Genomic DNA, 24719 nt, shown 5'->3' with positions numbered 1-24719 from the left:
AGGTGGGCAGGCAGGGCAGCCTTCCCTGCCACCTCTCTGCGTACATCGGCCCAGTTGGATTTTGACGTAGCCACTGTGTCTGTCTGGCAAATATAGTATTTCTCAAAACCAGAATAACCTTGGGGCTTATGTTTTGCTCAGAGTCTTTTTCGGCTCACTTTTCGGTACTGCCGGTGGTCAAACTTTCACTTTTCTTTTTCTGCAGCTGAAATGAAGAGCAAAGCAGGATTAATACCCCTGACTCACACAGTGCTGCTTTCCACTTCTGCTGACAGTTGAACGCTCATCTCTCCACAAGGCACGTGTGACATTTCTTGGGAAATAATAGAATTGTTTAGATTGGAAAAGACCTTTAAGATCATCAAGTCCAGCAGCAGCAGCATGGTATATCACAGGCACCATTTAATCCAAACAGCTCTGGATGTATGTCCTGAGTAAATGGCAGCCGGTGTTTCTCGTCATCTGCCATGCTAGGATCTAGGATTATTAACTAACTCCTCTTGTTTCAGGATATTTCTGAATTCAGGCAGCTCCTATTTTCCTAAGACCTCTTGTGCCAATACACCATAATTAAAGCTCCATCAGTTTGTACAAAATTTCTGTTTTGACAGCTTCTGTAAACCAGAAGTAAAATCTCAGCTAAATCCGGAAGATGAATAGGGCTCAGAAAATCATACTTTAATTCTTCTTCTGTCCTTTGAGAAATGCTGCATTCTAAACTGAAGAACATCTAGAAGTCTTTCTTCTCCTTTATAACTTGGTGCTGTCAAAGCATGAGCTCTTTGATTAACCAGCCTTAGGATTTGTGCTGCTGAGGGGCTTTTCCTCCAAAGTACTTGGGAAGAGGTAGGAGCTACGCCAGAAAGCTACAATTCCCGGATGATCAAGTGAATGAACCTTCATTTCTCATGTATCAGCCAATATCAGCACAACTAGTGTGCCAGGGTACTTCCAATTTATTTTATGACAGAGTAACTGATGATATCCTGTCTACATGATAAATCTGTTCATGTCAGAAAACCCCTACACTGCGATGCCATTTGGGCTGGTTTTGTTGTCTGCCTTGGCAGGGAAAAGAAGCAGCCGCTCCCAGGGCCTGGCCTCTGCCCCATCAGGCTCCTGAGGCAATGCAGATGTGGCCGGCGACAGCAAATGTGGTTACACCTACCTACCTCCCCTAAGCCTTACGTGTCAAAATGCGAGACACTCAGTAAGTGGAGAGCTCCACTCAGCCTGGGCCATAAAATGGCTTAATTCATGGTGTGTTTAATCCTACTGGGTGCTGTGTATTGGAAGGTGATTCTTCATAAAATTTCAAGCACATCCTTGATGATAGACATGTGAGTGGAAGTTTCTTCCCAGAAAATAAACTTACGCATTGGTGGTGCAGTGCCTTGAACTGCCCAACCTCAGGATATTTTGCTGCAATCTAGCCCAGGCTAACTCCATCCTAGGGGAAGGCAGCTCACTCCAGGAATTGGTGCTTGCTAACACACTCCCCTCAGGCGATTATCTCTGGGTTTTGTCTAGAGATCCCCCTCTTGCAAGCAGCTCCTTTCCCGTGGCCAAACTTGTGTGGCGCCTGGTCAACTCTGCAAGGGCAACCTCTTGTGCACGCTTACTGCTCGTGGTACACGCCTTTCTCCAGCTGGGTGTAATGATGTGTTTCTCATGATTATGATTATGCCATAGGCATTCCTACTGTTTTGGAATTAAGATGCCATTAAATTATAATGTTTGACTTGTTCAATCGTAATGTTTGCTTTATCAAAGCGATATTTAGAGCTTACCTCTTTCATAGCATCATCTATCTGTTTTAATTCCTCATAGCGATCCCTGGATTCCCAAAGGGGCTGGAGCATCACCTCCTCCACTTCTGGGAATAGCTAGGTGAAAACAAGAGAGAGAATATCAACATTTACTTTTGTATTCATTAACTTGTGCACGCTAGAAATGGGTGAAAGACAGGATGTGGTCTGCACGTCCCCATTTCCCTGGCTAACTAAACACCTGTCGGAGCAAACGCTGAAGCTCTGCACACCCCCACTTCTGCTTCTGGCCTTGGGTGGTTTACCTTTGTTACTGTTTCGAACATGGGGATGAGAACGAACTTCAGGAAGCCAATCTGTGCTGTCGGCTTGGTCACTTTATCACGGTCCATGAACGGTGCCACTGGAAGCCCCTCAGATTTTTCCCGGTCGCTCTGGAACAAATCCAGAGTTAGCAAATATTAATCTTGGCTAGAAGCCTGTGAGGAGAATAATGTATCAAGTAGGTCACTAGCCAAAGAGCAGTAGCCTTCAGAAACAGATCTCAGTGGTGTCTGAAGATAGCACAGAATGGCAATTTGCCTCCCTCAGGCCAATGTATCCTGCTTTGGTGAGAGCAAGCATCTGAATAAAGAGAACTCCGTTCAGTTACATCCGCACAGTATTGGCATGAAAGCGTTCACCTCCAGGCTTACAGGACAATGAGGCCACCTGGCTCCCTTTGCAAACCCATGGGACGTGTGAGATAAAATATTCCTCAGCATTCAGAAAGATGGTAATGGCTTTTGCCACTCTGGAAGAGAAGGTCTTTGATTTCCTCATCATTCTCCAGAGAGTGATTATTTTCGGGTATTCAACCAGAAATTACATATCCTTCTTTCCTAATGATTAAAACTAGTTCTGGCTGGCTGGGTCAATGGAGAACAGTTCCATTGACAGCAATGAGTTTACCAAGCTACCTACTTGACCGCATAACTCTGTTTCTGTGTGGGTTCATGTGCAAGGAGGTCACAGACTGTGCACAGACTGTGCGTGCAAAAAAGATATCCTGCAGCAGACTTTATCTCTTGATCATTGGGTCTTTTGGCACATAGTGCTTTTGGCTGGGTGGCTAAAACTGTAAGACACGCAAATACTGTGATTTTCAGTAAAAAGCTGCAGGTGCAGCGAGTGAGGAGTGTTTCTGACACATCATCCGAGGTGTCCGTCTCTTGTGAGAAGCCCTCCTCAGCATGCACCCTATCAAGGTGTAGACAGAACACAGAAGAAAGCTCTGGCATCTCCTCCTCAGAGCACTGCAGCTCTGTGTCTCTTGAGATCCTGCTGCTGCAGCATGTACACACCACTCGGGAGCCCATGTGCTGGAGGCAGCTGAAGGCTGCTCTTCCAGGGATCCTTTTTTAAGCGATCAGAAACTGTGTCCAGCTGGGAACCCAATGAGGAGCAATGGTCTGGGGAGCTTAAAGTCTGACTTTTCACACCACAGCAAGCCATCTGCTTTCTCTTTAGGCAAATGTTCACACACAGAGAAAATTGTCTAAACTAGTTCCTGTGTGACACATGATATCATTCACTTGACAACTTTCTCTTGCCACTGCTCTTGCCCTTTTGGCTCAAAAATAATTTATATGTCAACAAACTTGCAAGGCAGCCACTAGACAGAGAGCAAGCTTCAGTCTGCTAGCATTAGGATTTCTAGGTTGCTATTGTCTTTCACCTGCAAATTACAGTCAATTGCATTCGCTTGCTTTCTGAACAGTTTTTCTTGCTGACATCCCTCTCTTGCTTTCTGTAAAAGAAGCCTTTCCACCCTCGAGCTAGACTGGGCTGTCAGACAGCAGAGCACCTGTAGCTGAGGTGGGATTCAGGGAGCGCAGCAATTTGTGCAACTGCATCTCTCACTCAGTCTTACCTGCATAAAATATTCCTCTAGTAAGCAATCTACCCAGGGCTCCGCTACTTCCATCGGGCGGACTTCATTGGAGATATCACAGCATTTTATCAGTACCATCTTCAGCTGAAAGAGGATAAAACTTTAATAGTGCAGTCTTATTGCCAGCCCTTTTTCCTTTTTCCCTGTTCCAGAACCTGTGTCTTTACAATGCAACGGGAGGGAAAGCTTTCAAATAGAAAGAACAGTTTTAGGATTAAATCAGAGGTCTTAAATGACCTGGATTCTTTTCCACTCTCTCAGTTACCCTGTGTAAATCACTTATCCCCTCTCTGCCTTGGTTTCCCTGTCTGTAGCACTGGGCTGTGCTTATCTGCTGCATGAAGAGCTTCAGCCACAAATGACCATGAAGTTGTTTGCGGAGCACTCAGAGGCAGCTGGGGAGAGGCTTCCGTGGACATCGAACATGACTGGATTAGGAAGTAGAGGAGGCTGGAGTTTGTACTCTTGTGGATACTTTTTGCCCCACAGTACTGGACAACAAGAATTTGTATCCTGACAGAGTAAATATATTTTTTTTTCTTGATCAGATTCCAGGGTTTCTAAAGCTGGAATAATCTATTTTATATGAAGCACTCACAAATTTTAATTCTTTTTGGTGGGGCAGAGGATGTAGGAAGGATTAATTTTTGATAATATATACTGAATCTTGTTTTTTAAACAAATCAATGTTCATTTACAAGCTTTCACACTATGCACAGAAAAACAATAATCTACAAAACCTCCTTACACAGGTCATGTGTTCTTCATTTGAGTAATCAAAATTTTCCATTTTTTCCTTGAAAGAGTCCAGTATTTCTGCATGTCTCGCCATGTCTGTAGCCAGGATTAACGTAATTATCCCCTAGCAAAGAAAGCATGTTCACATATTAACGCGACATTCTTTACGGAGTTTACTATTGCAGAGCAAAGTAGAGTCTTTCTTACACATGAAAAGCCTCAGATGCATTACATTGTTAACACTGAAAGGGGAAGTTTCTAACTTGAAACTTCCAAGCAAAGTGGAAAAGGGTTATAAAGAGTTCGTGGTGTATGGTTGGATTGACCTGTAACACTGGTGTGATGTTCCAGAGCCACTGAGGTTTTTCCTTTCTGATTGACTAATTGTGGAAAAACAAATGGTACAACAGGATGTTAAAAGCCACACTCTGCCAAGATCCGCTTTTGGCTCCTTGGAAAGCAGTATAGGTTTTGCTGCTGACGCTTAGTGGCCCTAGGAAGAAGCACAGAGCAGTAGATGTGGATGTCCTCTGTGCTCATTGTCCTTGGATTAAGGGGGTTTGAAATGCCCAGGTGCAGCCAATGTGTTAGGAGCTCTGTATCCTCCTGTTAGGCAGAGTTTATGATGGGAAAACATGTGGTTAACTTAAAGTTGTGGGTTTTCATAGAGAGCTATCCATTTTGGGCCCATGCCTGCTTCCCATGCAGTGGCAGAATTAGTAACTCCAACCAGACTGGTATCTGAGCCCTTACATTGGTCTCCTTTTTCATTTGGTGTGTAAGGAAGGTATAATGTGGAAACCAAGATCGAATTCTGGCCCTTAGTGCTCTAATGGGAACTGTAGCATTGTTCACTGTCTCAGAGATAACTGTGATGACTCCCAGTCCACCAGAGCCTCTTCCAACAGTGCAAGTGCTCTGCTGTTTTAAATGTTTTCCCATACTGAATGAAGCCCCTTTTAAAATTAATGCTATGTTCTCTTAAAGCATAAACTTCTGCCATAAGAGCTTAATCCTTTCCCAGTTGGAGTTCATTGGCTCCTTCAATAATATAAATATCTACCCCCAAAATGTCATAGGTTTTAATAGCCAGGATGTACTCATTATTTCTCAGCAAGAAATTCCAGGGAGCGCTGCTGTGGAAATTTTCCAAGAATCCCTCTTGGATCCTTCCAGTGTGAAGGGCTTTTTCAGTCCTACCCTCTAGGGAGAATGATTCACTTGCATTGTACAGCAGGGAAGTCTGTGCGTGCTTACATCTTCAGGAACAGTTTGTATGACAGAGATGCGAGCAGCATTCATACCTGTCTTATCTGTTTGAATTGGTCCTGGTCAACGTTGGAGAAAATGTTGTATTCTGGCTGGGAAAAGATCTGGAAAGCCACAGCACAGTGGTGGTTCTCCAGTGGGGAGATGTCATTGTAGCGTACTGCAAGCTCAGTTCGTGCATTTATCTGATAGCTGATGTGAAGAAAAACAGTGAGAACTCCTGCAGACACACACCAGCTGCTCTAAACCATGCTGCTCACTTTTATTTACATTCTTTACAATACTTATTCAATTAGCTGCAGTTTGGTTTCTGATTGTTAGTACTAAATCAGATTTTTAGAGAAGATGACATTACTTTAATATAATCTCAGGCCCTATTCCCCTGTAGTTTGTCTTTTTTTTTTTTTATTTTTAAATTTTACCAAGTCTCCGTAGCTTAAAATGACACAGAACAAACACAGAAGGAACTGTGTGGGCTTCATTCAACCCCCACTAATGTCAGCGGAGAGATTCTCACTGATCCCAGTCAGAATTGGGTTCTGCCCTTATTTAATGAATGCTACAAGTAAATTAGATTCTCTTGCTCTCTTTTCCACACACATATACATGCACACAGAAGTGTCCAAGGGTCAACAGTTCTAATTTCCTCACATGATAATAAATAGAATAATATGCACTTCATGATTTCTAATTATGAAATAATATGTAAGTTAAATCACCCTTTGCATTTTAGTATAATTATTCCATTTCAGTCAATGGAGCTATAATCACTTATGGCCTCTCTCACAGTTGTAAAACATTTTACCGTGTTTTCTCAGGAGTGGGGGAAAGTGTTGGAAAATCTGAAAAAGCATTTTCCTTACAGAGCTGGGGACAGCTGGCAGCCCCAACCCAGACCTGAGTTTTCTGCATGAAGCTCTGCCTTGGCCCATGTGTGAGTGAACAGCAGGGCCTTGGGGGAAGGTTGTGGCCAGCTAAAGCTGTGAGAAGGAAAACTTGGTCTACCAAAAATTCCAGCTGGTATTACCTTCCCAATAAATTTTAAGGGAAGAGAAAGCAAGAGACAGACTTACGTATTGTTATAGCCCGGATGGTCCAAGTCATGGCATACTGCTGCAGTCATGAGAATCAAGATGTCAATTTGGGAAAATTTCTCCTGTAAAATACAAAACATTAATACAGTATTATGATTTCTACTTCCCCTATCCCCATAAATGAAAATAAGTGACCCCCCCATTTACTTTTTAGAGAAATGCAAATCTGAACAAAATTAAGTATTTTTCCATAGATCAATTCACTTCAGTCAAGAAAGAGAATTCTGCCTTCCCTTCCAGTAAAAATTACTCATATTTGCCTCCATTGCATTAAATAACAGCAGCTCAGAGGAGGCAATTTTCTTGAAACTTGCTATTACTGCAGAGATCATATAAAAGCACTGAGATATTAGTACAGTCTCTTACAAGTCATTTGAGCATCCTGATTAGTTAAGGGAGGGCTGGAAGATAGCTTAGTTGCCATTGCACTCTGCATTAACTAAAGTTATGAAAAGAGTGAGAAAAATTAAGTGTTGTGTTCCCACAGCTTCTGAATAGGATTAACTTCCATCAAGCAAGTTTTTCTTCATGCTCTTATTGGCAAGAAAATAGATTTAAGCCGGAAACTGAGAGGTTTAACTATGGAGAAGAAAGGGGTTTTCTACCTGAGCAAAATCTGTTTTGTACAGAAATGAAATGAATATATAAACACAGGTTACCTGGTCAATGAAAATAAATTATGCCTATATTTTTTGACAAAGTACATGTTGAATGTAAATCTTGCATACAGTAAATCCAAGGCATTATTTGCAGCAGTTCACCCAGGTGCAAGGATGCATTTGGAGAAAATCTTTTGTGGGAAAATTTTCTGTCACAGATGAAGACCATACCCACAGACCATAACTCAGTAGGCTTTTGGATACGATTCATAGGTGTTTCATGCTATCAGGGTGTCAGAAGATCTTTAGTGTACAAGCTGGGGATACCCAGGAGGTGAAGGTAGCTTCCCAGCAGCCTCAGAAAGCTCTGTGGGTGCTTGGGGTCTGGGATGGGATGGCTGAGCGGGCGGCCAGAGGTGGAAATGCAACATCTCTCTTCCTCTCCCTGGGGACTGAACAAGTGTGGCTATTGCAAAGCTCATCACTTGCTAGCAAGCTGGTGACCCATTTTGCAAGAAAAGTGGCACAGGTATTGTGGTGTTCAGTGGACAAACATGTGCCCCATGATGGAAATGGAGTGATACTACTGAGGTGGGGGGCATACCTGGAGGCTGCAGAGTGAGATCATGCTGTACATCATCTGGGTCACGCAGAAGCAGTGCCGGAAATTATGAAAGGGGTTGTTTCTGTAATTGTCATGAATACACAGCTGCAGAGAAAGGGAATGAAGCAGTCAAAGATAGGAGAGCTCTCTCTGTATAAAAACATGATTACATATGCTTCCCAGCCTCCCTGGAAGCATTGTATATCCCTACAGGAGTCCTATGGAGCCCAGTATTATTTTCTGCTGGGACAGAGTGACCGCATAAGGCTCTCTGACACTCCCTGCCATCCTGGGGGAGGGTGAGAGATTACTGCCTTTCAAGAATTTGTCATCAGGTAAAGTTCATAGCAACTTCTTTCTCATACCAGCTAGCAGTGGGTAAGCATCCCAGCACAGCTGCAAGTGCATCTCGGTCTTGAGAGAAGACTCTGTGCTCCCGTCCTGAATTTATATTTCAAACTGTGCAGTGATTAAATGGTAACTTTGGGGTGTGTAAAGAACTCAAAGTACATCCCTGTTCCCCTCTCTCACTGAATGCAAATTGCAGCTTTGAAATCTTCAAGGCTGAAATGTAGCTGTTATTTCATTTGCAAATGCTCAGAGGTGGCACTTTGGGATGTGTTGCCTGGCAAAGCAAAGATGTGAATGCACACTCACTAGCATACCTGTGTGGATTTCCTACGCTAGGCAGCATGGGAGAGCTTTAGCCATATAGGCACATGGGACTAATTTTTGTGTGTTTTAACTTTCTACAGATCCTGCCTACATGCCCTCATCACAAATACAAGCTAAAGCTCCTCTTTCCATGTGTCCTCGCTACTGTCAGCTGGGCTAGCCAAGTGAAGCTGGCACAGCTGGGTTAGCACGTGCCACGGTCATTCTTCCAAAGCACTGGATAGCCTCTGATATCCCGTCCTGCACAAAACAGCCAAGCACCAGCAACACTGCTGGACCCCTTCTGCTGAATCCTCCGTAGCCTGGGCCCTAGAGAGCCCTTATGCTCGTGTTTCAATTACTGAGCCTGAATTAACGACATGGATGGAATCTCTGTCCCCTTCTCCAGCTAAATAGTGAATTTACTTCAAGAGCCCTCAAGCCCCATCAGGATCAACCCCTTCAGCCTGGGACCTTACTCCTGGGAAACCTCAAAGCTCTGGATGAGGTCAACAGAACTGTGAGTTTTCAATGCTTATTCAACACTTGGGGGCTTCATTGCAAAAGCTGCTCAGATTATTCTGCAGCAAGGACTTTAGAAATATATTACATTATTTCAAAATTAATAATTAATGGCACAATGTGCTTGACAGCCAGGCTCACAGGTGATGGGAAGTATCTCACAGCGGTGGGCACCGTGGTCATGCCCAGGCACTGTACAACACTGCACAGGTGTAACACATACATCCAGCAGTGGAGTCCAGAGCATCCCAGGGGACTCCTGACTCGGGGCACTGAAGGGCTGGAGTGACACGGTTGTATTAGGTTGCATCCTTTCCACCTCTTTCTGGAATGGATCTGTAGCCAGTGGATAGGGGAGCAAGAAAGCAAGCATATGCATAAGGTGGCTTTTTCTCACCCACTTAAGTTGAAACTGGCTCCCATACTGTGCTTGGGGAAATACCATAGTTTGCAGCAGAGTCCTTGGGGCTTTTTTTAATAATCTTTCTTTCTGCGAAGCTAGTGTTTAAGAAAGGAAATCTCACCCTGTCTTAAACTGTAGAAAATACATAATAAATTCCCCTCATTGTTCAGCATGAGGCTGTCTTAAATGCTAGTGGTAACAAATTACTTGGAGATACAAGCTAACAGGAAGCTGCCTGCATGTGTGGGTGGTGCGTTGATGTGTGTTGACGTATCACCTTGTTTCCCATGTTTTCAGGCTGTGAGACAGGAGGAGGGAATTTTCTGTTTTATCTACTCTGTGCTAGCCTTGATTATATTTGGTTTCATCCCACCCCTTCTGTTCAGCTGCCTTCTAAGGTCAACAATACTGAGCTTTTCATCTGCCTTCTTCAGGGAGAGATTTCCTAGTCTTGATCATTTTTTATATCTCCTTTAATATAGTCATACCATTTTTCTAAAAAGACTTAACCAGTCCTAGGCATAAATTCCAGGTAAGCCTTATGCCTTCTATGGAGACACGGTACTGTTGGCCCGGTTTATCCCTTATTCCAGTCTCTGATCAGCCTAATGCCTTGTTAGCTTCAGCCAGCAGCAGCACACCAAGCAGTGACAGTCACTGTCCTGTGTACGCTGGTGCCCAGGTGCTTTTTGCTCTTGCCATACTTTGTGATACGATGAGTCTAGCGGTTTGCTTTGTGTTTTCTCGACGCCTTCTTAATTTGTGGAATTTGCTCAGGCCTTTCTGGGAGTCTACATCAATCATGTAAAACAGTTCCTTCTATTCTGTCCATACCCTTCAGGTAATTAGAAGAGATTAATGAGACATAATTCTTCACTACAGGAATCATATGAAACATCTGTATAATGAACTTCACATCATGATGTTTTTAATTATTGTTTCAATCAATTTGTCAGGTAGAGATGTAACTTTTTCTAATCATAATTCTTCAGGGTATCCCTAGATCCTTTTTAAACAATGAGTAAAATATTTACTGTTCTATGGTCCTCTAGGAACATGATGGGTTTTTCTGAGAAAGCCAATAGATTCTTCAGCTTTTTTGCAAGATCTTTCTTATGCTCTCCCTTGGACCCAGTAACGTATTGATCTTTGTATACTCCAGTGTTTCTTCTGTAGACATTTTAGTTTTGGTATGATCTCATCTTTACCGTGTCTTGCATCTCTGCAACATTCTAAACATTAAAGTCCAAGGCAAAGGAAGTTAGTCAAATTCTCAGCAATTCCTTTTCCTTCCTGCCTTGCTCTTTTACTCCTGTGATTTAGGACGTCTAAGGATTAATTTTTTTGGCCATAGCCAAAGACACACATCTTGCCTCCATTTACAGTAGGTAGCAAGAGCATTCACCAGAAATGAACTATTTTCAGTAGTTCAGCAAACAAATGTAAAACAGTTAAGACAAGGTCATCTGTTGCCACAAGAATGCAAATATTCTCTGAAGTACTTAAATTTTAAGAATTTGTACAGGTTGACTGCTTTCAGTGGGATTACTCACGTGAGTCAAGTTAATTCCATGACTAAATGTTTTGTTTATTGATTTTTGAATTTGAAAAATTGCAAATATCAGGAATTTGAGATACTTACCAACCACCTCTTTAATGTGATAGGATTGATGTTGAAGTCCTTTACCAGCCCAAGATCATGGTACATATGCTCCAGACAGCTCAGCATCTGCAGCCAGGAACAGATAGTTTATTGGCTTGGTAAATATCGCTTTATTTTATGATACATTGCAGAGTGAATTTTCTCCTTGCAAGCATCGAATAATTGCAGGGCCCTCTTGTTAAGATAAAAGAAAGATGTTCAAAGATTGCATGATTAAAGACAGTGCAAGAGGGGAGCCAGAGAGGTTCTGAAAGCTTTTTGAAGTAGACAGATTGCTGTTGACTTCATAGGTTTTGTGCAGGGCTTTGAATCACACCAGCTCTCTTTAGTAATTGTGATTCATGCGTATCATAGCAATTCCTTCTCAGAAAAAAGTATTGCCATTTTTCTAATTCAGCTGGGATATGTTCTAACGTTCAATGAAATCATGGGGAGTTCTTCCACTGACTCCAAAGGCCCTAGCTGTACAGAAATGGATCAGGCCCTTGATGTACAGAAAATGACAGCAGAAAATAAGAGATCCTTAAACATTTATTCTAGATATATGTCAACATCTCCTTTCTTTATGAGTTCTTGTGAGTTCCTAACTCCACTATCTTAACCTGGATTTCCTGTTTAACAAAAGAACTCCCATTATAACCCTCCAATATCGCAGCAGGTTTGTGACCATCCACTCCCGTAAACTGTAACCATGAATCCCAATAGCTGAAATGAAAAGGCAGGCTGCTCTTTTGAGAGAGCATTTGCTCTGAGGTAGGAAGCGGGGTGCAGATAGTTTAGCACTACCACTCCTGGTTAATATTCTGGGTTTGAAAATGTTGCAAAAGAAAGGTATTGATAATCTGATGTGTCTGGGCACTTAACACCTGCCACCAGTCAGAAGTGAACAGACTTCCAGGAGTTCAGGAGTTTATGTATCTGCATTCCCATTTCTGAAGGCAAAATCTGCAGGGGATGAAATGTAGCCGTTATATTAGCAGATGCAGTTTTTAGACTGTGATCCAGGGGTTTTAACATGAGTGTAATGTCACAAATACGGCCTTGGAGAGATTCTGTTATTTAGGCTCTTAAAAACTCTCCCAAAGAATGATTTCATCTAATGAAACTTTATATTTATCCAGGGAATATGCATAGTTCATGCAGTAACAAGAGGGCTGGTTTTGAGTCATCTGAACAGGAAGAAAGAGACTTCCCTGCAAGATCTGAGGGACAATGTCATGAGCTGAATTGTGCTCAGATCACATGGACAGCATTTTGCTGTAGACCACCTTGCCCTGTTCCTAGTCCCTGAGCTAGAATATATGTTTTGCAGTACTTTCAAAAAAGACTTTCTGAGACAATAGACTTGATCCAGAAGGGCTGAATTACCCTCAGAAATGCCTGTCTCCCTCCAGATGTTGCCAAGAGAGCTTTGAGTGAGTGGAAGGGTGACTCTGACTCCCAAATCTCCTGCTCCTGAACACAGGAGAATCTCTGTTTTCATTTTTAGCTTTCTTGGTCAACAGCAAAAGCTTGAATATTGGACTTGAAAGTGAGTGGGCATTTGAGAAAGAGAACGCAAGCTTGCTGCATAGCTCTGCTTACTGAAATGCCGCAGAGCACATTATTAATTTGCTTACAGAAGACTATGGTTTATAACCTTCCTGCCCCACACTGAGCATGTGGGCGGACGCTCATTGCTAAACGAGCACTGACAGAATTGAAATATTCTCTGTAAACATAAACCAGAGCTAAAAGGATGAGATAAGCCCATATGGTGCTCGGCTCACTAGAGCTTGCGTGCTATCTTATTTCTGAGCAGCGCTCCTCCTTGCAGGGCATGTCTAATCTCTGCACCCACTTGTTAGCTTCATTCATGCCACCATATAGTGTTTCCTAGTACTCTGAATGAGTTACTGTGCTAAACTACTATGCCTCAGCACACAAGAATCCGTGGATAATGGTTTTTGTCTCTCCCTATCCTTTCTTAATAGTCAGAACAACAATGAGCCAGCAGTGTTATGGTCCACCTGGCAGGTCGTAATTCTTTCTTGCTGTAATGACCTGACAGGCATTCAAAAGCTGGGGGCAAGCCATTTTGCCTGAGCAGTTGTATGGCCATGGTACAGAGAAAAGGGGCTGGGGAGGGAGTAGTAAATGCAGAGCCCCAGCCCCAGCTTGGCACGAACTGCACAAGGGAAGCTCTGCCAGCCTCTGCAAATGGGAGAGGGACCTAAAGCCACCAGAGAGTCCTTCAGTTATTCTACTAGCCAGATGAAATATCCCAAAGGGAATATGCTGCTCCTGTGGGTGCAATATGGGGTATTTTTCCTTGTCATCTTGATCTACAGGTGCTGAGCCAGAATGACTCTTGTATGCACAACATCTGACTGAGAAGGTAATTAAGGTGATTGCTGCTGGTGGTGCTGCTAGAACTACCCAATCTGTCCCTTGGGAAAAACCCAAGGCTAAAACTCTAGATTAGTCCTGCCCTCCCTTACATTTTTCCTAGGTAAGATTTGCTCGTATTTGCTTAATCTAGTTTTACATCATATTATAGGCTGGCTATTACAGAAACATCTTTCTCCTTCATATTTCTGCAGAGGTTTACACATGAGCCTTCCAGAACCTTCTGCAATACAAGTGACAAACAAAGAACAATACTAATAGCAATAAGAAAAAATAAGAAAACGAAGCAATAAAAAAAATACTAGTAGGCCATGCATGCAGATTTGCAACCTCTTCAGAATACACTGCAGAAAACCCCTTGCCTAAAAGGCTGTGAATCAATGCATGCACCTCTGCCTGGCTTCACACGGCAGCACATAGCTTCATTGATCTGAGCAGAGTTATTGATGATGTGCTTAAGCATGCACTTTGCTAGGCATTGATTTGTTCAGATAGAAGTGGCACAAGAGAACTCGTGCGGCAGTAACGATAATGCACTGGTTGTTGTGGGACGTTACTAGGAAGAGATTAAAGAACAAATAATAAGCGATAAGTTTATGATAATCAGCATAATCTATTGGCATCTGTGGCAAAAAAGTACTGTATTCTGGTGTAATATGAAAATAAAAAAAAATAGAGAGGTTAAGGGGCAGAAAAGGGGAAAAACTCTGCAGAACACCTCAAAGGGCTCTTCTGGCCTTGTTGGATCTCAGAAAGAGTGCTAACATGGCATCCTTACCTCATTGGGCTCCCACAGCCAGACGTCAAAGGTTGGTTTCCGAAGTGCTTCTATGGTCTCCTGCGACAGCATGTACTGCAGACAAAAAGGCAGTTGGTGTAAGCAAGGGTCCCCTGTCCTGGCATGGGGCCTGCTGTTGCCATGTGCCTGGGACTCCTGGGGTCCCATTCACGCAGGGTTTAGCTGTATTTCCCAAGGACAGAGCAACTGATCTCTCCCTCTGCTTGCCTAACTCTTCCTTCCCTCCCTACCGGCTTCTTGTGGTCATGCCAGGATGCCCAGCCCTGGCGGGCAGCAAGCCCATTCTGGCAGGCTGCTGGTCAGTGGAGATCCTTACTGAGCAGGGAGGTGGAGGCTTTGGGAAAAAAGGGAGGAGAGCGGACGTGTTATGGACGGGGTTGCACATAGATCCAGCAAGGGGATGTAAGGGGCACAGGGCACAGATCCATCCCCAGCTGCCCTGGTTCTGTTGCCTGCAGAGCATCAGAGATATTCAGTGCAGCCAGTCATGTCTGGGTGGTGTGAAGTGTCTGTGCTTATAGTGTTAAATTAGCTGGTGGGTATGATATATTTACTCTCAGATGATTTATGCTCTCACTTTGAGTATTTTTTCAAGAATGCCCACATTTTCAAATTGGTTTTCAGCCTGCAAGATTCAAGTGATTTTTTATCGTTACACTCAGAGGCTTAAAACAAAATCAGGCTCATCGGCCAGTTATGATTTGTATACAAAATGAAAAAAAAAAGGAATGTGGAGAGTTAAAAGACCGGGGGAGATCGGGACTCTACCAAATTATATTTTCGAGACTCTATTGATCAGAGTCTTTCTGGGACACAAAAACCTTGTAGCTTTAATTGGTGCATTTACCATGGCTGTCTCTAATTAGTTTGGGCTTACTGTACTGAGACATTTTCTGAGCTGTCAAATTGTTGATACTTAATCTAAAGAAGAATAACATTGAAGATTAATTTTCCTTCTTGAGAAGGAAAAGATTTTTTCATTTGCCTATATAATGTACATTTAATATGATGTTCTGCCAGAAATCTGTGAATTAGCATTACAGATTTGTTATTTGATAACAGTGTTGTAATGACACCTTCTTTCAGTGTACTCATCACTTCCTAGCCTCACTGACACTGGGCAAATCCAGCACTTGACAACTGATAACAAATTTTGCAAATCTGTCAAACAGAACCCAAACTTCTGAAACCAAAACTCCTATGAGCTTTGGTCTATGGACAACACAGACTACCAGTTTACTCTGCAGTCAGTCACTACAACTCTTCATTGAGCTTGTTGTTAATCCTAATATCATAGCAGTAAATCAAAGGTTGATCTGACACATATACTTATCTGGGGAAAAAATATTTTTTTAGAACTGATATGTTTTGCAAAAACGTGTGTTAGTGTCAGGACCACAAGCCTCTTGGGCAAAAGCTAATTAAAAGAAATGTAAAAGTCTCATGATTTCTGCTTCAGAGTCCTCGAGCTCACTTTTGCTAGGCAGAGCACAATAAACAGCAGAACTTATAATTTGTTGCTCTGAAGACAAATATGCCAGGATGCATGTCCATATCATACACCTGCATCACACCGGACCACTTTTGAACTTGAGAGTGGCTCAGCCAGTTTTGGTGTGTGTAGGCAAATGTTAAACTATGATTTGCACATGTGTGAGCTGGTGTTTTGTCAAGGTGTGAGCTGGGCACTGAGCAGACATAACCTGGTAGCTTTGAATAATTCCTGTGGGCAAAGGCTGTCGGTGCTAGGACCAAAGATCCTGTGAGCTTCATGGTTTCAGCCTCATTTATCACTGTGGCTTTGTACTTGTACTTGCCCAGTAGACATTTTTCTTCAAGCATTACTGGTTTCTGTAGCAAATACCCTAACTCATTTTCACAAGGACAATGAATCATTCTGGAGAGACTCCAATGTCGCGTTTTCTCTTTGTTTCCCTAGGTGAAGCATCTCCATAAATTACTTTTTAAATTAAAAAATAATCCATTAGGAGAAAAGAGGCAGCAGCACTGTTTTCAATTAGAGTACAACATTATAGGCTATTTTTGATTGTCTGCTACGAGCATGGAGAATAAACAAACATAATTAGACAAAAGAGCGTTAAATGTTGACGAACGCAAAATGTTCATTAACATTTCAAACACTAATGAGCTTTCACATATTAAAGACTACTGAGGATCCAACTTTAAGTCACCGCAGGCAATGACAGCTTTTTCCATCAGCTTCCAGGGATTTTGGATCAGGCCCTGGGTTTAGAATAACTAGGAGGTAGATGGCTAGGGAATCATGCATTGTAAACCAGCACTTGTCAGGATGGCAAGCGCATGGTAGGGTTCCGGGAAGAGCGAGCATTGTGTGGTACCTTTGGATAGGATGGTACATCCCGCCGGGGAGTCAGCCTCTTGTTTTCATCCAAAAAGCTGTACTTGCAGGGACAGTTAGTCCTGAAATGAAATATGCAGTGCTTAACAGTGTGGGAACAGAACCGCAGTGCCTCAAAAAATGCCAGAAGTACTCTGGTCTCTTGGTAGGCATCAGGCATCACTTGGAGAATTACACCACTCCCCAACCTCTCCCTTTCTAATGTGGTATTGCTCAAATGTTTTAAAAGTGTGAGCCTCTCTATGATTTTCTCCCCTTGTGCAACACCCCTGTTGCCCATTCTCCATCTATTTGAATTCAAGTGAAGAATGTCTGTCTTCAGACAAGTATCCATGGATACCCAGTCACTTCTGTTTAAACCAAGTAACTTCACTTTCAGTGAGCAGCTTGCGGTCTGTGGCAGGCATACTTGTCCAAGGATGGCAGAGTCCTGCCTGGGGCCACACTGAGTAAGGACACGGGCATGCCTGAGCTTATTTACCAGTGCAGGCACCCATGAGCCCATGGCTGATTGCAGCCAAGCTCCAGGCCTCAGTAAAAGTTTGGTTAAGACTTGGTATTTTGATGGCATGACCATCTTGCCTGCTGCCCTTCGGGTGGGACGACAGCAGTGAGGCACAGGCTCAGCAGACACAGTCTGCTTGTCTCCCCAGTCCTGGAGGAAGGGAGCCGCTGCCAGCAATTACAGGTAATTAACACTCGCCTGGTTATTAACACCAGCACCCACTGCCAGTAATCTACTCTTCCTTCCTTTGAATGCCAAGCTGATGCTATCCCATCTGAGCAGAGGACCACGCTGGCAGGAGGTGCACACCAGCCTTACAGCCTTTGCAGAACATCTAGACTGCTGCATTGCAGTGCGAAAGCAGTTTCTTGCCTTACTGCCATGGGGGACACAATAAAACTAAGAGCTCTGTGGTATCACCCATGGCAATCGTGATACTTTAATTCAACACGTGTTCCCCAGGTAGCTGGGCACACAGGGACTTTAATAATTCTCATGTGGTGTTGATCTGCTTGCATTTTGCATTTATCCGTGTAGTCCTAATGTTTGTATTGTCCTTTCTCGTTTTTAAAGCCTCCTGCCAAATTAAGCTAAAAGAAACCCCCCCCAAGGAAGCCAATCAAAGTATTCCATATACTTCATTTGTCCCTTTTAAAATTATTTCACATATTCTGTAGTGTCTCTTTTTAGCGCTTCTCTTCTCTATTGGGAATTGGGCCAGGTCTCTTCTTTTCTCCTCTTAACGTTGCTGTCTGCTATCATTTCTGGTGGAGGTGTTTGAATCCCGCAAAAGTTATGCCATTTTGTAGCTCATGGTGGTCAGCTGGCTTCAACCAGCTGCTTTTTCCTCCCCTGTTTAAGGAGATTCTCAGTTGCTGAAAAGCTGTCTTAATCATTTCTAAAGCTGTTTCCTCAAAACACCACTGTGAGGGGTATTAGTAGGATAAAAATAGTGAGATTGGGGCATTCCTTGCCCTAGTTGGAACTGCTTGCTAGGGTTAGCTGAGGGTCAGCCAACTATCTGTAATTCCCAGCTGTAGTAAGACATTGAAGCCTTCGTCCTACCACACTGGGGAACACACAGAGCCAGGATGCATCAGACCTTTACAAATGTAAAACTGTATCTGCAAATGATCATGGTTTTAAATGATGCTATAATGTTCTTAGCATCTGCCAGTGGTGAGCGCAAAAAGCAGGCTAGCAAAAAAAGCAGGTTGAGGGGATGTGAGTGGGGCTGCTTTGCTCTTCTGAAGAGGAGAGATGCACAATTCACTGTGCATGATTACTTCTATAAACTTAGCTGTTCGTCCTTACTCTGTTGTGTGGTAATGTAACAGCAAATGTAAGAATACAGCTGTGCACACTGTGATATTATTGAAGGAATGTACGCACTCGCACATACTCATATAATTAAATTTAGATGTGATCTCTAATTGCAACTGTAATGCGTTATCTAGCAAATTTCATTGCACAAGGGATGATGAGTCTAAAGAGGTGCAAAACCATTTCCATTTGCCCTGGGATGCCTCTGCCTCCTTCCCTCCCCCTCCCCCCCCATCTTGCACATATCTCACGCCAACGGGACAGAGCTTGCTCAGCCTCTCTGGGCTGAAGCACCCCTAGGATGGGGTCACCGCGGGCTAGTGGCATGGCTGCTGTGGAGCCATGGTCGCTCGGGAATAGGGAACCACAGCTCATTCCTCGGCAGCTCCGATGGGGTCCCTCTTAATGGCCAGCCACCAAGGAGCATCTTCTGACTCTTACAGCAAAAAGAGGTGACCTGTAGACCCCCGGAATCATATGCTGAACCAGGCCATATCTAGCTGCTGCTTTGAGACCCAAGCCCTTAGGACACAGACAATCATGGACAGAATTTTGTGCAAGGAGGAGGAGCTTTTGCGCAGCCGGGAGAAGGAAGACCCAGCTCAAGGCAACCAAGAAGAGCTGTGACAGATAGGTGCCACATCAATACAGCACAAAGTGATGCTGAGCAGAGTGAGTTAGGCTCCTGCTTCAGCTAAAGCAGCTACGCAGTGCAAGCTCAGAGCAAGCTAGCTTGGGCGTCTGTGCCCAGCGCTACCTGCTGCTGAGCACCACACTGGGCAGATGCAGCACTCCCCATTCCTGTTTTTCTTGTTAACAGATTGCTGTTTATACTACAAAATACAGATGTAAGGTGACAAGGTCTGGGACAGGAACGAGTCATGGCTGCTGCTGGGACAGTTTCATAATTCCTGATGTGTGCAGAGGCAAGTGGGTGACTGTGAAGTTGACATAACTTTTTTATTTTAATTCCCTATCTGCCTGTGCATCACTGCATTCGTAAATGCAGCTCTCCCAGCTCCCCACAACAGTTCAGAAAAAGTAAAGACACATGCACAGACACACACATTATTCACATCACACCCGGCATAAATCAGCATACGTGTTTTTGCATTTGCTACCCAACCGAGCTCTGATTTTTCTAATGAGAATTCCTCACACACCTGAACAAAAAATGACGCAAGCCCCAGGGCAAACTGCAATCCATCCTACTGCTATAAATCTGGAGCAGATCTGAGGTTAATAATATTACTCTGCATTTATGCTAGTATGACAGCTGAATTTGGCCTTAGACTTAATAGGAATGTATTAACACCGTGCCTCCTGACATATCTGGATAGCAAAATTTATAAAAGAGAGTGATTATAAAGCCTAATTCTTCCAGCAAATCGCTCATTGCCCTCAGTAGGAAATAGCTTTGATTAAAGGTCAGAGAATTTGACCCCAAATGAAGAAAAAGAGAGAGGCTGTCAAAATAGCATAGTGACATTTGCTGAGAAAAATTCTCTTCACCCACACTTTGAGTGATGCGGTACATTCCTCTTCAGCAACCTTCCCAGAAGTATTCATAACCTCACAGTGATGATTTGTTTGTCCTAATGGGGTATTTCAGTGACACAGGGGGCAGACTTTCCAGCTGAGACCGCGTACCGTACAAAATGCAATTTTTTCTGCTGTTGTTTTAATTACAGTGAAACCAAGCTTCACAATCACAGTGAGCCCTTGACTTAGAAAGTAAATTCCCAATTTCTTGTTGAAATAGCATGAGATCATAACTAGAAGAGCTGCTACATATTTAGTTGATATTTTCCCAGAATATATTGGAGCTGATTCGAGCGTTAGCTGGTTCCCAACCAAACACTGCACTTTGCAGAAGTCCTTTTCCCTTTCCCTCTCTCCTAGTAAATCTGGATGAAGAATTCCCATTCTGTATGGTGAAAAATAACTCTCTGCTGCAAGACCTTTTTCTACATTCCCACGGCCCCAGCTATTTTAACAGATGAATGGCTATAGATCTTCAAATGTTAAATTAAAGCCACTGTCCTTAATAGTTATTGGTTTCCTTGCTCCTTAACTTCTAAGCCCAGAAGGTAACCCAATTCTGAGGAAACATTGCATTAGGGGTTGAAACCAGATGCTTATTTCTTTGGATAGGTCCAAAGCAGAACTTACCTGCTGCTTCTTGCTGCCATTTCCTCCCTCATCTTTTTAATGTCGCTCTTGCATTTCTCAATCTCCACTACTTTCAGGCCTTCCACTGTCAACAAAGGAAAACAACAGGGGTGTTACCATGGCGAAAGTCGAAAGATCTCGTTTCCCAATTGTGCAAAATTTCAAAGGGCTTTAACAGTGGGGTTATCCAGTGAGCCAGCAAGCACTTACAGTCTGCCCCAGTTCTCACATATGCAGGTGCTGCCAAAGTGATATATCTTGAAAACCCATAGGAATTCTCTGCTGCCAATTTGAGATAATAGCTACAGTATTTTAATTCACAGAACGGCTATAACGTCTCAGCTTTTCCACGATTGTTAGCAGCAGTCAGCTGTTCCGGTGCCTTCACTTCTCTGCTGTAGAACTCAAATCAAAGGAAATCCTGAGCAAAAAAAACCCTCCCGTGATGGGATGATAAGCGCAGCTAGGCAAACACGTCCCAGTAGGATTAGAATTCCCATTAGGATAAAAGGTTTTAATTTGAAAGTTCACGCAGAGCATTAAGGAGCTCTGAGAGGCATTGCTAGATACAGAGAAACCAAAGTGAAAATGCCGGAGAGAGAGAGAAATGTTGAAAAGTTTTGCTCTAACGATTGATTTCTTTTTTTTTTTAGGTATTGAAGATCTGTCACTTTTTGCCAATCAATTTTGTAATCGAAGGTTATTTCTGCATGTGGCACAACAAAATCCTATATTCCCCTTCTGTGTGTAATTATGAGAGCCACAAGGCAAAAAGTTTGATCGCCTGTTTATGCAGCAATGCGCTTCATTCCACATAGCCGTGAGAACCTAACACAGTGCACGTATGAGAATATCGTCCCTTTTCTTTCCCTCTCGTTGAACTATCAGCGTGCTCAAGGGCATAATGCAGGACCATTTATTAAGTACATGTCATTCATAGGCAATCATTTCACAGCTCATTTGTTCGCTGAACTCATTGTTTGCATGGACAAGCTGTGGTTCAGGGAACTCAAGAGAATGTGCAATTGTACAATCAGTATTCAGTCACTTTCTTAGAAAATAATAGTCAAAATCACACTTATCTGGAGGGTAGCATGTAAGGGATAAAAAACTGCCTTGGAAGGGTGCAACTCTGTAGATAAGCAGAGACCTCAGTTTTGTTTTCTTTATGCTAGCAACGACAAAGATTGCTGTTGGAATGGGAAAAACAGAGAGATGCATGAACCTAGTCCAAAATGCCACATATGAAGAGAAGAAAGGGAAAGGGTTTTGATTTATGCCTGATTACAGGGATACCCTCCACTTAAAAATCCCATTTTCCGATCAATGTTTTTTTTGTCTAGCACTGTTACAAGCAATTTCTTTGGGTGATCACAATGTGACGATACAGGCAAGATGCTGTCCTGCTTATTCAATATCTTCATTCTGGATATCTGCCTGCACTTTTTGGGTACTCAGTTCCACTGCCAACGATCGGCTGCAGCTGACCTGCGGGCCCTGTGCTGCTATGTGCCACCTTGGTGCATTCATCCAAGAGAATTTCGTGGGCAGCCCGTTTGCCGAGCTGCCTAAATGGTGGCCAGTGCCTATTTGAAGCAGTAGGAGCAAAGCAGAGTTATCAGACTGACAGGGTAGTGGGGCAGGCAACCGCAGAGAGAAGAGGAGTTATGGTGCAAAATGGCAGCCCTGAGCGCTTTTTCGTATTGCGTCTCTCTAGTTTTCTTCCAAAACCTCTCCAGGGGAGCAGAGAATTTACATAATTATTTTCTTAAGGTAGATGTGAGATGCTTACAAATTGTAAAGGGTTTCTGCCAGCTTCCTGATTCATGTGTGGGCTGCTGTGCAAACACTGGAGCAGAGTAAGTCAAGCCACAAGACAAAGCGTTCCCAGGGCTTGCCCAGCATGGATGCATTTTCCAAGGGGAAGTTACAAGCTTTAGATGGGATTTAAAAATCAGTTAAAAGATTTGGCTCCTTGAAAACACATCTCTGTGTTGTGGTCCCTAGACAGTAACGGGAAGGATGCTGAGGACATTTTATGTGAGGTGCAGATGTAGCACTGTCATGAGCACTTATCCCCACGCACACATTCCCTCCAGGGAAGCAATCCTGGCGATCACATGTGAAAATGGTGGAAAAGGGATCTCCGAAGGAGGTAGGAGAAAAGGCAAAACAAAAGTACAATTCTTTTCACATTTGGCTCACAAATGATAAATGGCCTTGTCATGTGCACTGATTAAGGGCCCATTATATTATTCTGCAGCAAGAAATACCTCCTGAAAAGACCCTGTGCTGTCTAAAGAAATCCTTGGGCTGAATCCAGCACTGAAACACAGCTCTTAAAGCAACCTCTGGGAGCCCAGCTCGAGTAGGGAGGTTGGACACTCCTCTCTTCCCCTCGCAGTTTTGCTTTCATAAACATGAAAGCCTGGGATTATTTCAAAATGATGCGGATTTGGCTCTGTTGCAAATTCTGGAAGTCCAATTTTGAGCAGATGGGTGCACTTGTAGACAGGCAACCCAGGGAGCTCCTTCCCACAGGCTGAGGCTGCTGGAGATGGGATCGTGAGCGCTCAAGCAGAATGGCAGCAGATTGCTACATCTGCTGCTATTTCCATCAGTGGTGAGGCCCACTTACAGAAAGAAGCCTCATCTGAGGACCAGTGAATTCAGCCCACCTGCACAGCACGGCAGGTCTGGGTGTGCTGCCTTCCCTAAACCAGCAATAAAGTGCCAGGGAGCGCAAATGCACAACTCTTCCCTCCTGGCAGCGACCTGCAGATCTTTGTTATCTCCTTCCACGGCCGCGGGCTGCCGGTGCTGAAAAGCAGCGTGTGTGGAGGGTGCAGCCAGGGGTCCCAGGGGGTCACTGGGGGGAGGCAGTGGCTGAAAGCAGCTCCTAGCTGGCTGGGGTAGCTTCTCACTTGGGCTGCCAAGGGGATAGAAAGACTCACAGGAACGCTTGCCTTGTTTGCGCTAGTCCGTGGCACTTAGCCCTGAGGACTGGAGTTGGTCAGAAGTTTCACAGAAAATGCGGAGTGACTGAGCTAATTTTTCCTTTTTTTTTCCCTTTTTTTTTTTCCCCTTTCTTTTTTTTCTCTTTGAACAAAAGAATAAATCAGCGGAGCCTCGGCTAAACTGTAGCCAAGCAAACCGGGAGGGATTGCTTATGCGGGTTCCTCGCAGGGGTCCGTGCTAGGGGTAGGCACGCCGCAGGGCGTCCGCCCTCCATGGATGGGACCCTGTGGCTGGGGTGGCCTCTGGGAGAGGTTCCCCTGCAGCTGCTTCTTTGAATAAGGACATTTTTCCCTCTCCCTGCTGACAAAGGCATCAGTCTCACTGAGCAGCTGCAAGGTCAAGGTAGCTTCTGGTCGGGGGAAATGTCAAGAAAACAACTTCTTCCACGAACCAGAAACTGTTTTTTTTTTTTTTTCCCAGCCATCTCTAGTGAGAAAGTGCTTGCTACAGCCGTGATGCTGGGGAATACTCTGCCCGCTCCTGACTTAAATGCTCTGGAGTACTGCATCCAGCTCTAGAGCCCTCAGCACAAGAAGGACATGGAAGTGTTGGAGTGGGTCCAGAGGAGGGCTACTAAAATGATCCGAGCGCTGGAGCACCTCTCCTGCGAGAACAGGCTGAGAGAGTTGGGCTTGTTCAGCCTGGAGGAGAGAAGGCTGAGGGGAGACCTGATTGCGGCCTTTCAATACCTAAAGGGGGCCTATAGGAAAGAAAGATGGGGAAAATCTTTTTAGCAGGGCCAGCTGTGACAGGACAAGGGGTAATGGTTTTAAACTGAAGCAGGGTAGGTTTAGACTGGATATAAGGAAGAAATTCTTTACAATGAGGGTAGTGAAACACTGGAACGTGTTGGCCACAGCGGTAGTACACGACTCCTGCCTGGAAA

At 43.8% G+C, this 24719-nt stretch overlaps 1 protein-coding gene across 4 annotated transcripts in view; it reads right to left on the bottom strand.

Moving 5' to 3' along the window:
- Positions 1-154: 154 nt before the first annotated feature.
- PDE9A (phosphodiesterase 9A) overlaps positions 155-24719 on the bottom strand; it is a 51141-nt gene continuing 26576 nt past the window's right edge. For all 4 annotated transcript variants that reach the window (XM_009641015.2, XM_009641016.1, XM_009641017.1 and 1 more), the window contains 12 exons: positions 20816-20900; positions 16796-16877; positions 14415-14489; positions 11228-11314; positions 8007-8111; positions 6783-6865; positions 5745-5901; positions 4451-4564; positions 3682-3786; positions 2075-2203; positions 1791-1886; positions 155-205 (listed from right to left, as the gene is read on the bottom strand). In XM_009641015.2, the coding sequence (XP_009639310.1) occupies positions 155-205; positions 1791-1886; positions 2075-2203; positions 3682-3786; positions 4451-4564; positions 5745-5901; positions 6783-6865; positions 8007-8111; positions 11228-11314; positions 14415-14489; positions 16796-16877; positions 20816-20900 (1169 nt within the window). The remainder of the gene's footprint in view (positions 206-1790; positions 1887-2074; positions 2204-3681; positions 3787-4450; positions 4565-5744; positions 5902-6782; positions 6866-8006; positions 8112-11227; positions 11315-14414; positions 14490-16795; positions 16878-20815; positions 20901-24719) is intronic.

This window comes from Egretta garzetta, unplaced genomic scaffold, assembly GCF_000687185.1.
Source record: "Egretta garzetta isolate BGI_Z169 unplaced genomic scaffold, ASM68718v1 scaffold45, whole genome shotgun sequence".
Lineage (NCBI taxonomy): Eukaryota > Metazoa > Chordata > Aves > Pelecaniformes > Ardeidae > Egretta > Egretta garzetta.
This window is presented reverse-complemented; position numbering and strand designations above follow the sequence as displayed.